Source organism: Grammomys surdaster, unplaced genomic scaffold, assembly GCF_004785775.1.
Source record: "Grammomys surdaster isolate TR1022 unplaced genomic scaffold, NIH_TR_1.0 124552, whole genome shotgun sequence".
Lineage (NCBI taxonomy): Eukaryota > Metazoa > Chordata > Mammalia > Rodentia > Muridae > Grammomys > Grammomys surdaster.
The window spans coordinates 95,862-112,045 of NW_021619534.1; the positions used below are offsets into that span (position 1 = coordinate 95,862).

At 46.6% G+C, this 16,184-nt stretch overlaps 1 protein-coding gene and 1 non-coding gene across 4 annotated transcripts in view; both read left to right on the forward strand.

The window, feature by feature from the left end:
• The window catches only part of Atg16l1 (autophagy related 16 like 1), a 32,552-nt gene extending 23,260 nt beyond the window's left edge, over nucleotides 1-9,292 (forward strand). For all 3 annotated transcript variants that reach the window (XM_028784649.1, XM_028784647.1, XM_028784650.1), the window contains 7 exons: nucleotides 1,022-1,093; nucleotides 3,767-3,887; nucleotides 4,137-4,242; nucleotides 6,030-6,179; nucleotides 6,270-6,317; nucleotides 7,329-7,430; nucleotides 8,073-9,292. In XM_028784649.1, coding sequence (XP_028640482.1) covers nucleotides 1,022-1,093; nucleotides 3,767-3,887; nucleotides 4,137-4,242; nucleotides 6,030-6,179; nucleotides 6,270-6,317; nucleotides 7,329-7,430; nucleotides 8,073-8,166 — 693 coding nt within the window. In that variant the 3' untranslated portion in view covers nucleotides 8,167-9,292. The remainder of the gene's footprint in view (nucleotides 1-1,021; nucleotides 1,094-3,766; nucleotides 3,888-4,136; nucleotides 4,243-6,029; nucleotides 6,180-6,269; nucleotides 6,318-7,328; nucleotides 7,431-8,072) is intronic.
• On the forward strand, nucleotides 2,361-2,625 carry LOC114636582. Its single transcript, XR_003713646.1, has one exon.
• Nucleotides 9,293-16,184: the final 6,892 nt, after the last annotated feature.

The window sequence follows — 16,184 nt, forward strand, 5'->3', positions numbered from 1 at the left end:
GATCCCTGGGACCCACATGGTGGAAAGAGAGAACTGACTCCTAAAGTAGTGTGTGTGCACACACACTACATTTTAAAGAGAATGCCAAGAAAACATTGAACTGCGGGTCATGGTGTAAGGTAATATACCACTCAGGTTAGCTTAGGGAACAGAGTAAACCATTTGAGGCAGACCTCAAAGTCATGCAAAGGGTGAGAATTACTGGCAGAGGAGCAGAGGGAAGAGCTGGAGCAGGGTAAGTCCAGAAGCTGCTGAGTAATGGTAGCACCCCTATTGCTCAAGAGTACTACTGATTTGATGGTACCTTGTTTTCTGATAACCCTGTGTCCTGCAGCACTTTGTTGCCCTCCTTGGGAAAGGTCCCATTCACATCTGCTTCTCACCATCTGAAAGGATGGGCACTGGCTCGATGATAGTCATCTTTATGCCTCAAGCAATGGTGTCTAGATATGGGAGAAACATGGGGAAATAAGATTGGAAGTATGTGGTGTCAGAAGGCTTCGACACTCATAAAGCCTACTTGTTACTGCTACACAAGTGCCTTACCATTGAGCTACCTCAGTCCTTGATAAGTTTTAAAAACGGGTTCAGAAAAGCGGTATGAAATGACCCCTGAAAGTCCAGTAGGATTAAGTAGTGGGGCTCCAAAGGAAGGAGCAGAAGATGGACATCCTCAAAGATAGGTAGGAGATGCAGGGTGGGGGCCTCTGGGCTCTCTGGTTTGCCCATCACTATTATCAGGAAGTCCTGCTGCCTGGTGTTACGGGGACAGTGGTGAAGGGAAAGGTGAGTGGGTGAGGCTGAGCTCTTATGAGTTTGAGGTGTCTACTGCACTCTTGTAAGGTCAGGTGAATCCAGGAGGAAGGACTCAGCGTCACACACTGGGTAAAGGTACTTGTCAACACACTGGCAATATGCTATATGTAGTGTCTAGCTTAGAGGGATAGTTGAGGACCTGATAACTGGAAATGTGTACTTTGTGAACTGAATTTTGCTAAGTGTTTTCTTTTGACTCTTGTAGGGAGCTTACCTGTTAGCAGCTTCAAATGATTTTGCAAGCCGAATCTGGACTGTGGATGATTATCGGCTAAGGGTAAGACACGGATGAGAAAGCTAGCATGGTACTCTAATTGCATGTAGTGATCACTATGTGGTTGTTTAATTAGAAGATTTGTTTACTACTTTATGGAAATTATATTTAATTCATGTTTCTCTGAGAAAATCTGTGCTTTTTGTTTGTACTCTTAATTTGCCAAAAATATGTTATTTCAACATATTTTCCATGATCATCTCAGGGCTCTTTGGTTCCTAAGAACCAGTTGCATTTAATAATCTGTTTTAGCTTAACTTGTCAATTATGACAGCAGTGTATGAATTATGGCTCTTAAAAGCCTTAAAAGTTTTCTCATAGCTGGGAATTAGGATTATAGAAATACATGGATGTTCTTAGTGTATGAGCCCAGGTGGTAGAGCTGGAAGCAGGAGAAGGTGCAGAAGGAGAATAGAGGTGTCAGCTGGTGAGGAAACCTGCGTTTGAGCCCAGTTTGGACTAAATAGAGAGATACTCCCTCTAAAAAAAGAGAGAGAGAAAAGTTATTTGCATTTATTCATGTGGAAGAGGGAGGTGTGTGTGCCAGGGCACGTGTGGAGGTGGCACAGCTCGGAGGAGTAGGCGCCCCTCCATGTGGTCCTCTCTAAGCCATCTTCCTACCAGGGCATTCTTTTCTTAATTGGAAACAAAATGTTAATGAACCCTTCAAACTCTGGGAGGTGTATACTTACAAAAATAATTCTAGTCAGGTGTGGTTGTGCATACCTTTAGCCCAGTCTGATCATGGTGAGCTCTAGGACAGCCAAGCTCACATGGTAAGACCCTCCCTGTCCTTAATTTAAAAGAAAAAAGAAAAAAAAATGACTCCTGGGTATCTAAAGGTAGCTTAGCAAATAAGTGCTTGCTGTACGAGGCAGAGTATTTGAGTTTGATCGATCCCTGGGCACTGTGTAAATGAAGGAGAGAACTGTCTACTGGGCATACACGCAATAATTAATAATAACAGTAGTAATTGTACTTAAAGATCAAAGCGCTGAAGAAAGAGTTAAATGCCAGACTGCCCTTGTGAAGGACGGAGTTTTGTTTACAACTACCATAGCATCAGCGCTGGGTGCCCAGCGTCTCTCAGCCCCTGGCAACTGCAGTGGTGTCTTTATAAATATGTAAACTCAAACTTAAAGTCAGTCTTTAAAAATACGTAAAAATGAAAAGCCAGGCATGTTAGCACATGCCTTTAATCTTAGCCCTCAGAAGGTGGCTGTCTCCTTTTCTCAAGAAAAAAAGAAAGAAAAAGCCTACCTTGGAAAGAGGTCAATGATGAATAGTAAAAGGTCTGACTTCCGAGGTCGCCTCCCAGCAGCCTGCATCCCCAGCTGCTTACCTGTCTCCCATCATACTCTAGGAGTACTGTCATGGGCAAACACAGCAGCTGACATGCAGCGATGTCTCCACTCTGTCTTCCCTGACAAGCCCAGAGAAGACACTGGTTGGCATCCAACAGCTCCGTCACAAGGGATTTGATTGTTGGGAGTGCTGGCGTCCTTGGCGATGATCTGACATTTTAAGCTGAGACCTCTTATTTTAAACACCCTGTAGCCTCTAATTGTGTATATGGAATTCTGATGTTTCCTTTTGTAAATTATGCCTGCAGTGGCCCTTCCTATTCTCACTTTAAGTACAGACTGACTTTCAGTGGCACTGAATAAAATAAAGTCCTGTCTTTGTTACTTTCAGTTAGATTTAGTGTGGTGCGCCTATTAATCCCAACACTACAGAGCTGGAGGCAAGAGCAGAAACATCTTCTTCTTGCCTCCTCTTTTCTGTTTTTGTTTTGTTTTGTTTTGTTTTGTTGGCTTTTGGTTGGTTGGTTGGTTGGTTTTTTATTTCAAGGAGTTTGTGGAATTTGGTGCTGTTTTGAAGGTTGGATTTGTATTCCTCTCTAGTAAGAGATTCCCCTGCCCCTTCCAGTGCTGGGGCCTAGAGCCTCCTATGTGCTAGACAATGTTCCTCCACTCAGCTGTAGTCTGAAGTCTTACTGTGTTGCTCAAGCTGGTTTTGAGTTTACAGATTCCAGGATTCCAAGTACTAGGATTGTGTATGCAATACCTGCCTTTACCTTTGCGGCCTTGATTCCTGTGTCATCCAGCTTTCTGTCACTGTTATGAGAGACCTAAGTAAGATAGGACAAACTAGCTGACTGACATCAGCAGCTCAGCTCAGGTTTCAGAAGCTTAGCTTGTGGTTGCTTTGGCCTGTGGTGGCACAGTACATTGTGTGGCTAAGGAACCTGTTTGTCTCATGGTAAGAGTCAAAGAGCAAAACAGGAAGAGTCCAGAGCCCCCGTCTTGGGGTGAGAGGGGTATATATTCAGTGTGTTATCTTCCCACTGGGCCACAAACTATAGAGGCCAAGCCTCAACACATCAGTCCTTGGGCACCATTCACAATCAAGATAAAGCAATACCTCATCTCTTGGCAGCACCCAGAAACAGCTTCTAGAAGATTCTGAAGCTCTTCTTCAGGTCAGAAATGTGGCAGCATAGTTGAAGCACATGGCTTCTTTGATTGAGGCTGAGTTGGTGAAGGTGTGCTCCGGGTGCCATGCTTCTTTTCTCTCGCCTTCTGAGAAGATTTCAGGGCCTTCTGGGACTGGCTCTGGAGCTCCTCCGGGAAGGCGTTGTGTTAAGTCTCACCCTGGCTGTGTCCTCTCTTGTAGCACACACTTACAGGCCACAGCGGGAAAGTCCTCTCTGCCAAGTTCCTGCTGGACAATGCACGGATAGTCTCAGGAAGTCACGACCGGACCCTCAAACTCTGGGATCTCCGCAGCAAAGTCTGTGAGGAAATGCGGTCTCTCTGTGTGTTTGTGTAGATGTTAGTGGTGAAATGAAATGATGTTCCCACATGAGTCTGAACCCCGCTTCATTTCAGTCTGAGGGTCACTGGGGTAGTGAGGGTTGTTTTCTGCTTGAGGTCTCATTTCATTTTGTGATTTTGGAGGCTCAGTGGTCAATAGCATCGTAGCTATGTTATATATGTACCAGCCATGTGGTTGCCTTTGATGATGGTGTTTGGTTTTCTTTCAGGTATAAAAACAGTGTTTGCAGGATCCAGCTGCAACGACATTGTTTGCACTGAGCAATGTGTAATGAGTGGACATTTTGACAAGAAAATTCGTTTCTGGGATATCCGGTATGAAGCCTTAAGAGCTTGGTGGGAGGCTGAGGAGAACATATAAAGAGCTGTGGGCATGCTTTGTGTGGGGCAGCGTTCTCATACTCGGGGACTGGCGGAGCTCCAGGACAGCTGGGTCTGGGCTGTGCTATTCTTTATACAAAGTAGTCTTCTGGGTCCAGCCGTCATTTACTGTGTACCAGATGCTCTGCCGGCTGTAAGATGAGCAGAGCTAAGAAGATGCTCGTTCCTACCTTTAGGCAAATTAAGATGAAACAGGGAAGACAGAGCACAGGCAGTCCACACCCAGCTGTAGTGGAGACAGTCCTTTTTTTCCCTTGCTGATGGGAGTAGGGATTAGTCTGGAGAAGCCAATGGACTTTATGTAACAGAAGGTCATTGAAAGACATACCCACCCAGAACAGCTTGTTGCAGCTGACAGTAAGTGGGGGTGCCTTTGCCAATGAGATGGGGTCAGTGGGATCAGATGTCCACCTGCTTTACAAGCCACTTGGGCCGCTTTGATGTTTGAGTTGTATGTGGTAAGGGAAGAAATCGATGGCTTCATGCAGTCTGCTCGGTGACTTTTGTCTCTAGAGAGCAGGTTAAGGCACACTGAAAGAAAGGACTGATGAGGCCAGAGTGCGTGGCAGACCGGCATACATAGGGGTATGCTAGGAGATCCCTATTGCTGGCAAGACTGGGAGGAGGAGAGCTGTCGGGACCGAAAGAGGTCCAGTGAAACAAAGCCCTGAGCTGCTGGCTGAGGAGGAAGACAGAGGTGGCTGGTGATTGGATTGCATACAGAGGCCATACGTCCGTGTAGCGGCTCATAAAGTGGAGAGGGGATAAGAATGCGTGGCTCTGGATACACTTTGAATGCAGAGTGGCCCCCAAAGGACTCGCGTGAAGCTTGCTCCTATATTTTTAATCTTTTTTTTTTTCTCCTAAACTTGAAGTTTGAACTTAAAACATGGAAGTTTAGAAATTCACTGAATGTTACAAGTCTCCTAGCCAGTCCCTTAACTTGACAGTCAGATTCCCATATACCAAAGATTTGGAGTGGAAGTCTGGGGCTGTATATATAATAACAAGATAAACTCCTGCCCAGTTAAGACAGCAAATAAGTTCATTGAAAAGCTTTCGCTAAACCATTGTTGAGTATCGCCATTAGGTCCCATCTCTTAGGGACCTATTAGCTGACCTCTGTGGGCTAGAGCATGTAAGAGTTAGAGAGGCAGCAGCAGAGGGTGTGTGCACAGTGACACCTGTGCTGTGGTATCATCCAGTCTCATGTTTGAAGCAGCTTTAGTCAAGCTGAGTCTACCTGGTCACGACAGGGCCTGTGGGCTCCCTAGACACCCCACAGCAGCTCCTGTGCCAGCCTTGTTTAAAAGCTAACAGTGACACCATGGACATCGTACTGATCCGGGGATGGAGGACACATGCTTACCCTGCACATGAGGCCTCAGAGTCTGTCCATAGAACCCACAAGAGAAACAAAGAGCCATACCAGCTGTGTGATTAGTTCCCTAGTTTGCTCTTGCTTATCAGGAGTTCTGGTTGGTAATTGTCCTATTCTAAAAACAGGCAAGAAAATCCCCAAGCAATTCTAGTCCTCAACATTCCTGTAGGCTTGTTTGTTGAGAACGTTTTGTAAGCAGTAGTGAGGCTAGGGACATGCTTACTGCCCTTGAAGACTTGGATCTAACTGGGTGACAACATTTTCTGCTCAGTGACATGACATCCTAGTCAGGTTGGAGGTGGCCCACTTTCATTAAGTCTCAGGCTGCTGTCTCCCTTAGATCGGAGAGTGTGGTCCGAGAGATGGAACTCTTAGGGAAGATCACTGCTCTGGACTTAAACCCTGAGAGAACTGAGCTTCTGAGCTGCTCCCGTGATGACCTGCTGAAAGTCATTGACCTCCGGACAAATACTATCAAGCAGACATTCAGGTACTGGTCCCTGGGCCTGGCCTTGCCTACGTCTATCCTGCTGGTGAATATACTGTAGATGGCAGCTAATCTGTCCGCTGTTTGTTTCAGTGCACCTGGATTCAAATGTGGCTCTGATTGGACCCGGGTTGTCTTCAGGTTAGTAGCCGTGTCCTGCCCAGTACTTGGTTTATCTCAGAGATTAAACCTGGACATTTTCCTTTTAAGGGAGATAAAACATAATCTTTCTGCTGCCCCTGGAGCTTGCTTTGCAGGGGTGAGTCTGAGGGTCATCTGGTGGTCCTGCTGGAATCTTTTTGGTTTTTTTAATAGTGGTCCTCCTTTTATTGTGAGCATGGTTGGTTGATGCCTGGTTCTGAGTGAGTTACCATGTTCTCCTTCCTTTTCACCCACTCACTTGCCAAGACTTGGCACTGACACTGAAAAGGCTTGGCGTACCTGGGCTGGAACGGTACAGTCTGTTTGGAGGTGACACTGGAAGGTGAAACAGTGAATCTCCTTGTTCTGCCTTCTGGGTACCATCCTTTTCTCAGGTGTATTCTGGGATTGGTTCTCATAGTAGGGAAAGTGTCTGTTGATGTGTGTGTGCATGTGGCCTCCTGAGCTTATTATGTGTACATGCAGAGGCAAGAGAAGGACATTAAATGATCTGCTCCACCACTCCCCCTGTCCCCTTGAGACAGTCTTTCACTGAACCTAGAGCTAAGCTGACAGCCTGCAAGCCTGTCGGTTCCCACAGCAGGCCTGGATTATAGGTTCTTCTGCACATGCAGCCTTTCAGCGTTGGTTTTGGAGATTAGAGCTTGGATCCTCGTGCTGCAGCAAACACTCTTGACACATTAGGCCATCTCCTCAGCCCGTCTCAATACTTTATGGTTTCCCTGCCTACTCTTGCTGAACCATACAAGCCTGTTCGTGGCTTGAGCTTTGAGCTTTTTAGAGGTTGGCTTTGCTGTCCCCTGTGTGTGCTTGAGTCTGATAAGTAGGGACGTGCAGCTTCAAGCAGCAGCATGGCACTGCTCTTTGGTAGCCAGGTGGCAGGAAGAACAAGGCTGCTCACAACGACCATATGAGCTGCATCTGTGAGCACAGGAGTGGTCGTGTGAGGTCAGAGGTCTATAGCTCCTGCCCTCTTACTGTCTCCTCCAGCCCTGATGGCAGTTACGTGGCAGCAGGCTCGGCCGAGGGTTCTCTTTATGTCTGGAGTGTGCTCACAGGCAAAGTGGAGAAAGTTCTTTCAAAACAACACAGGTAAGACGACCCCACCCGTGCATGTACACAGGCCTACATCTAAAGCAGAGCCTGGGATTTCATCCCAGGGCTTGTGCCATCTTTGCTTGGGTGTGAACCTCACTGAGTTCTTGGAAAGCACTCCCCCTCCCTCTTTCCAGGACTGACTAACCAAGGTTAGTGGGGCTGGGGCTTCACCACTCAACAGTGTATATAGCAGACCACAGTGACTGAGGTGCCGCAAGTAGAGCCGTCAATCGGTGGCCATTGGGGAAAGCATCAGGGTAGCTTCTCATGTTCCTCCCTTTCTTCCATGACTCTTGTGTTTGTCAGTAACTCCGAAGTTTATACCTTCCTTATCGTCCACCAGATAGGATGGGTAGCTCTTGGGCTTCCTGTGGATCAGTGCACTCTGCTCGTGACTAGGCAGTTGTGCTGCTTTACGGAGCTGAGTGTTCTCTCTTCTCGATTCCCTAAGGACTACTCTTGGAGTGAGCCAGATAAGGCCTGGTTGCTAAAGGAGACATCTCCTCTCTAGTCCAGTGCTGTTACTGGAACAGTGCAGCTTTCTTAGGCTATGCCCCTGCTGTGGTGGGTGTGCCTGTATTTTGCACATGTCTGGGCCTGGTGTCTTGACTGAATCTTTTCTGATTGGTCCTTAAGCTCTTCTATCAATGCGGTGGCGTGGGCCCCCTCGGGCTTACACGTTGTCAGTGTGGACAAAGGAAGCAGAGCTGTGCTGTGGGCACAGCCTTGATGCCACATCCTAAGGAGCAGCGTGGGACCCCACAGCCCATCTTGGAGAGTGATGTGTCCTCCCAGAGAAGAGCTGAAGCAATGTGATGCCGTAGCTTTCCTGAGAACTTTGACTTAAATTCTCGAATGGCTGAGAAGAACCAACACTGAACCAAACCGACTCTGCAAGTCCCTAGCAGAGGTTTGGATTCTTGTCTGCATTTGCGTGGGAAACACTACTAACTCTGACCTTCCATACCTCATGGGGAGCACAGGGTCCCTGCTGGGTCTCCCCACTGGGCACAGTGCCAAGGACAACCCCACACACCGGGTATTGGGTCCCCTGTGCTTTTCCCGTCTTTCCAAAGTCTGTTGTAGCCTGATGCACGCCCCCTTTCTGTAGGGTCACTTACCCAGGGGGCTCACTGTAGGCATTGGGTCAGTGGAAACCAAATCAGGGCCTGTCCTCCTGTGACAAAGGACAGGTGGAGCTGTTTTCAGGGCCGGTGGTGTGTCTGGTCTCACTGCTGAAACCTGCATCTTCAGCCAGCCTTCAGAACTCTGAGCTCCCTTCCTGCCAACACTTCCACATAGCTTTGTGTGTGAGAGGAAAGGGCCGTGCCAACCTTTCCCTGTCTGGTAGAATTTGCAGCAAAGATGAGAAACACATCTTTACCCAGCATCCCTGCAAGTGCACAGCAGGTGGCTGAGCGCTCACCTGGGGCAGAGAGTGGTGGTCCGGCCACTGCCTGTGCGTGCAGAGTAGTGTTTGGTGAGAGAAGCCTTCCTAGGAGCTGGTCATGATGAAGGCTGGGGAAGCATTCTCTGTCCTGCTCTCCTGTGCACATGGTCTAAGGGCAGGGTCTGGGCATCTGAAGCACCACGTTTGTTTGTCACATTTACTTTGCACTTTATTGTTTGCTTCCACGCTGTTCTCTGGACAGAGGGACAGACCTGAGTGCCAGAGCTAGGGACGAGGGACAGCAGCCCTTCCCTGCTCACACTCACCTGTTGGTTTGCTGCCAGGGAGCTGCTGTTGTTGGAAGTCGAGAGTCGCTGGCCAGGGCACATCTTTTATTTATTTAATTATGTGTCCCAACAGAACTTGATTGTAAATAAAGAAGAAATTCTGTTATATACTTTTCAAACTCCTTGGATCTTGATTGTTTTTTCTGTCACATCCTTAAGTAAAGGGGAAGAGAACTGGTTTTTCTGATACTTACTCCTTTTTGGAGATAAGGTCTTGCTTTGTGTGAAGCTTACCCTCGGTCCTGTTACTATCCAATGGATGGGATAACAAGGGTGCCCAACCGTACCCAGAAGGTGCTTAGTGTTCCTAGATAATAGAGAGTACCTCCTTGGTGTGTAGCGCCATTTTCAGCATGTCACCATGTCCCTATAAATACTGTTCCTGTTTTATGTCTTACGCAAGTCTGAACACTAGGAAAAGTGTCTGCAGATTCCTTCCACGCCCTCATGCCAACCTGAGTGTTGTTACAGACTGATACCCTGCCTCTGCTGAAAAGATGTAAGTTGCTGAAGGTTTAAGTTGGAGCACAGAAACTGCTTGGCTGTTCACCAATCTTGGGAAACTCTCAGCCAGACATCAGTTATCCTTGTAAGGGAGAAAGGGGGCATCAGGTGAGATCCCTGTCCATTCAGGTCACTGGTTCTGAAGCAGGGCTGCTCTTGACTTAGTTCATCCCAACTGCCGCACTGAGCAGTGGGCGTGTGTGGTGCTCACCCCAGGTCTACACCTCCCTGCCTGCAGGTGGAGCACTCACATCACCGTGGGCTTCTCGTCTGCTCTGCTGTGGGGTTTGTGTTTGTTTTTTTCAGGTATCTCATGGCAGCCATCAGGGAGAGCAGACTGACACCTCCCTGTAATTAACTGCTCAGTCTGCATGTTGCTTGGATGTAACAAAGGCTATTTTTAATTAACAGCTTTATATTCACTAGGTTATTTCCCAATACAGGATTATAATTCAGGTTAGAGGTTTGATTTCTAAGGTACAGTGTGTGGGTACACTGCCTATCCCCCTACACAAATACACACCTCCTAAGATAGGGTCTCATTATGAAGCTTTAACTGGCCTGTAACTCTCAGGTCCTTCTGCCTCTGCTTCTGGAGTGCTGGGATTAAAGGGGCACATCATGCCTGACTGCTTTTTATCAGGTATCCTAGACACGGGCACAGGGAATCCTGTGGTCGTGCAGTAAATGGATGGAGGAGAGGACAGAGGCAGCCCCGTTCCCAAGGATACTCTGGCTGGGAAACAAGATTGCCATGACTCAAGGCACACGGAACATCCCATCGCATGTGTTTCCCTAACTGAGGCTTTGTGGCTCTCGTGTTTGGAAGCATGGAGAGTTTACACTTTGCCTTGTGGAATACACTAAGGTGAGTAGCAGTGGCAGGCTACATTGTACTCCTTAGCCGTGTTTATCTCAACTATCATATGACCCAGCCAGAGGACTCCTAGGGACTCCTGGGGACTGCAAAGATACTTGTACATTCATGTTTATCACCATTTTTCACAATAGCAAAGATGTGGAATCAGCCTAGCTGTCCATCAAGACAGGAAGGGATGATGAAACATGGTACACACACACACAGTGGAATTTTTTTTTTTTTTGAACCATAAGCATGAAATTTTCAGGAGAAATGGATGGAGTTGGAAAGTAAGGTAACCCAGGATAGAAAGCAGATCGGAGCTTCTAATTGTCAAGTATGTGAACGTCAGTGGAAGTGAGTGTGGGTGAGAAGTTGGGAAACTAGAAAGGGAAGCTAGAATGAACAGGTGTTCAAAGGAATGGGAAAGACAACAGAACACATGGGGGCTAAATGTCGGATAGGAGGGGAAGGGAGGGAGCAACCAAAATAAAAACATAGATGAAGGAAGAAACCTGTAAGCTGATTTTAAAAACATGGTAAAATTACATCCCCTGACTGCTGTCTGTAGGATGTCTATGCTATACCACATGTGTGGAGGTCAGAGAAAAACTTGTAGGAATTGGTTCCATGGGTCCTGGGATGAGAGTCAGGCCTGATAGGAAGCAGCTTACACGCTAAGCCATCTTGTTTACCTAAAATTTTAAAACACTGTTACTGAGTCATGGGGATAAATGGTTAGAGGGCAGCCTCCAAGTCCTCAGTCGGTCTGTTATGAGGTCAGCTAGGGGATTTGGGATAGGATAGCAAGAAAGCATCAGTGTGTGAACGTTTGTCGCTATTACATGTTGACTGTAACAGGGGAAGTGAGCAGAGTTGGTACTCTAAATCCAGCCCTGGAGAAATGAGTTCTGGGGGGAGAAGGGAATCATGCTGCCATCTTGAAGTCAGCCCAGTAAGACCTGCTCTGCCGTCACTTCTGGAACAGTATCACATTCTGATGTTTCAATGTCCCATAGAATTTGATTAGTTTTCCTCTGAAAACTCAAGTATCTATCTCAAGGACAGACATCGGTCTTGCACATTACAGCGTGCTGGGCTTCCACAGGTTTGCTCTTATCCCAGAACATGGCCAGACAGGGAAAGCAGGAGAATTTGTATTTGGGCTTCCTGTTTACTTTAAAGATAGCTAGATAAACAGAGGGCAGGAGGGATGCCTGTGATTCTCACATACTGGAGTTTTAGGTGGGGAGCCAGAAGGCCTGATACTTGCAGAACACCAAATGGTTCTGAGAGACTGAGTCAGGACCCACGCTTAGTACCTAATGCTCTACAGAGTGCATGGCACATAGAGACTTCCTAACAGTGTGATTTTTGAGACAGTGTGTTATTTATTCCAGATTAGCCTCAAACTTGCTGAGCGTGAGCTTGAACTCCTGATCCTCCTGCCTCGTCCACCTGTGTGCTGGGCTGATAGGGATGTGCCACCAAACCCTACTTGTGCAGTGCTGAGGGTTGAACTCCCATACCATGCTATGCATGTTTGCTCATTCATTATGGGGGGGGCAGTGTTTGCTATGGTGCTTGTGTAGAGCTCAGAGAACAACTTGTGGGAGTTTTTCCCACTGTGTCAGTCTTGATGGCAAGCACATTTACCTCCCCAGTCATCTCTCTGGCCCTTACATACTATTCTTTTTTTTTGGGGGGGGGGGGGGTTTTGGTTTTTCGAGACAGGGTTTCTCTGTATAGTCCTGGCTGCCCTGGAACTCACTCTGTAGACCAGGCTGGCCTCGAACTCAGAAATCTGCCTGCCTCTGCCTTCCAAGTGCTGGGATTAAAGGCATGCACCCACCACTGCCCAGCCATACTATTCTTAAATGAACGGTTTTGTTATACTTTATAGATTTACAATGTACAGTCACCAGATCTTAGCACTAACCAGCAAAGACATTGGTTGTCTTTCAAGTTAAGATCTATAAGCAGCAGATCGATCCCCAAAAAAGTGGATACTTCTTACGTGAAAACCACTACAGAAAACCACAACCAGTCAAAATGCAGAGCTGTGGATCCCATATGTTAAAGCTTGGGGAACATTGCTGAAGAGGGGCAGCAAGACTAAGAACCAGAGGAGTTTGCTGTGAGACTGTTTCCTAGTAACATCAGAAGCTACGCCTGCAAAGTCTCAGCAATTTGACCACCCAAATGAAGAGCACATCAGTTGGTTGTCTAGTGCCAAATGGTCATTCCTGAAAACATACATACAGGTAACATACGGACTCAACATGTTATATTTAGGAATACATACGTGTGTGTGTGTGTGTGTGTGTGTGTGTGTGTGTGTGTGTGTGTGTATGCATGTAATAACAATTCATGGAAAAAAAGAGTCCATAAATTTTAAGGAGAGCAAAGAGGAATTCATGGAGTGTCTGGAAAGAGGAAAGGAAAGGGAGAAATTTTATAATTATATCAAAAATAAAGTATTTTTAAAAACCAATAAAAGGCAAGCTACTGGAGCTGGTGAGGTGACTCGGAGAGTAAGGCCACTTGCACCCAAGCCTGACAACCTGAGTTCTGTCCCCAGAACTCTCATGGTAAAAGACAGCCAGCTCCTGCAGCTTTTCCTTGCATTGTCACATGCATGTTGTGGCGCGAGTGCCTGCACATGCACGCACACTAAATAAATAGAATTTTCACATAAGTTTGCACAGATGTCAGGTTCACAGATGCTAGAATCCACCCAGGAGCAAGCGAAGGACACTGAGTTCTTTAGAAGCGTATTCACTATTATGGAGACCGCATTGGCCTTGGAGTGCAGTGGGCAATATAGAGCCTAAAGAAGTACCCAGGCATATAGCAGCCATCAGTGGGGGAGGAAAAGAGGAAGTCGGATGAAGTCCTTCTGTCTCTAACCCTACACTGAACATTTTTCAAGGAACTTGTCTACACATTCCATGGATTTATTTCTTCACCCCTGAAATATGGTCAGGCTGTGTTGTGTTGCCTTGTACAAATGAGAAGGAAACGTCGGAGGCTGAACAGCTCTCAGCCAGGGCTCCCATCTGGAGCTACCCAGATCCCACTACACAAAGCCGGAGTCAGTAACATTGGGTGCCAGAGTGGTGAAGGACTCCAGTGCCATTGGGGGATAAGGATCCTTATGCTTATCACAGATAAAATTTGCATGGGGGAGAAAGAGTAACCTGGACCAATCAAGTAGAAGGAAAGCCAATTTCATACCATTAGTCCTCCTGAGACCAAGCTGTAATGGCTCATGCCCGTAAGCCCAGCGTTTGGGAGGCTGACGCAGAGTCCAGAGTTAAAGACCAGTCAAGGCTGTGTGGGGAGACCAAAACTGTGTGCTATGAGTTAGTGATTTCCCAATCTTGGAAGCATTCAGTAACGTGATGAGAATGTTACACAAGAGATCCAAAGAAAGGCTGGAGCGTGGACTTGGTTTTGTTTGTAAGGTCTTACTACTTTGAGAGTTTGTGAACTACCATTATGTTTTCATAGTATTAGCCAGCCCCACCCCAAACAGCCTTCTGTTCTATAGAACAGAAGACTGGACTATAGAGAGGGACTGGAGTGATAGCTTTCATTTTTCTCAGTATTGTATTCTGTGTTTGAGCATTTTGCCTGCATGCATGTCTGTACACTACTTGCATGCCTGATGCCTTTGGAGGCCAGGAGGGTGTCACATCCCTGGAACTGGAGTTACATACAGCTGTGAGCCTCTGTGTATCCAGTGTACTCTGGGGATTTAACCCAGGTTCTTTGGAAGAGCAACCATTGCTCTTACTGCTGAGTCATCTCTCCAGCCCCAGATGATGGCTTTTAAAAGCTCCTGTTCTCTGACACTCTTCAGAAATGGCAGCTACTTTAGACTTCCCAGTGTTTGCTCCATAAAACTCTGCCAAAGGACATGCCATTTTTATTTGCAGTTGATGTTTAGCACAGTATCTGCTTTCCTCCACCGTGTGTCCCTAAGATGTCAAGCTAACCCCAAAATCCATAAGTCTTTTAGACAACAGACCCATAGCACCACCCCTCCCCCATGATCCCTGACCTTAGTGTTTAGTGTTGAAACACATGCTTGGAGCTGCTGCTCCCGGTGGGTGACTTCTATGTGATTAGGACTTCCTGGAATAGGGATTCAGGCCATTCAACTTCAAGAAATCTAAAAGATGGATGTGTGTGTGTGTGTGTGTGTGTGTCTGTCTGTCTGTCTGTCTGTCTGTGTGTCTGTGTCTGTAGTTCCAGGTGATTGTGAGCTACCCAGTGTGGGTACTGGGAACTGAATTCAGGTCCTCTGACAGAGCAGCAAATGTTCAACTTTGAGTCATCTCTCCAGCACCCCCTTTTTTTTTTCTTTTTCTCTTATATAGCCCACGCTGTCCTTGAAGGAGGACTTAAAGTCCTCCTTCTTCAACTTCCAGAATGCTGGGATTAATAACATGAGGCATTGTGCCCAACTTTGAAGTCACCTACTTTGCAAAGTAAGGACTTTTCCCAGAGCACGGCTACTCTCTGTGCTTATTTTGTAGAGTGGATGTTTCTGTCCTTGTGCTTAGAAGCTGTCTTCTGAAATGTTTAAGGGTTAAATGTTGCACACACACACAGCAAGCATTGCTATTCTTGCCAACTGGGTGTGTGTTTATTGTGTGTCTTCCAACATTTCCCTGGGCTCTGCAATTTCACCGTACAGTTCTGTAATGCTCAGCTACAGACAGGCAGAATCTGCCCTTGCCCAGGGCTGGGAGGTCCGTGGAAGGCTGGATAGAAGTGAGTGTTAGATCTCACTAGATCTACTGAGGGTGAACAAGTCACATTGGTTCTAAAGGCTGTGTTGTAAAGGGGATCATGTCTGGTATCTGGAAGACATTTGGCTTTCAGGAACAAGTATGCCTTTTTGTCCCCCATTTCTCCATCAAGAAGAGAAAAATAAATCAGCATGGGGTAGAGGCTAAAAAATGATGCTTCTACATGGAAGTGATTGGATTCTCAGCTCCCACACATGCATGCACACAGTTATGGAGTTCAGTGACTAAGATGTGCTTATCTGAACCCTTTTTGTGGCCTGGCACCCCCGAATCAATGAGAAGATGCAGGATTCCAGGAGCATATAACTTGCAGGCAGGGCCAAGGCCGGTCACCACAGGAGCCCTTTCAATACGAGTACTAGAGAGCTCTGGCTTTCCGCCCCCACCCCTCTCTCTTGAGTTTGTGAATCTTTTTGCTTTTTATATTTTTAGCTTTTAGTTGTTATCTTGTGTGTACTGGCTTTGAACATATGGAAATCCTCTGATTACAGGCATGCACCATCATACCTGCCATCATTATTTTGTATTTGAAAAAAAATATTTTAGAGTTTTTTTTTTTAAATGTTATGTGTATGACTGTTTTGCCTGAAAGTATGTATGTGTGTGCCTGGTGCCTGCAGCAGTCAGAAGAGAGGAAGCAGACCTCTAGGAACGGGAATTATATAGATGGTTGTCAGCAACCTGGTGGGAACTGAGAACCAAACCCGGTCCTCTCAAAGTCCCTCCAGTCCCTATTTTTATATTTCAAAGGGAGAAGTTAGTCTCCTGGATTTATAACCAGTGTTTTGTTTTGTTTTGTTTTGTTTTGTTTTGTTTTGTTTTGTTTTG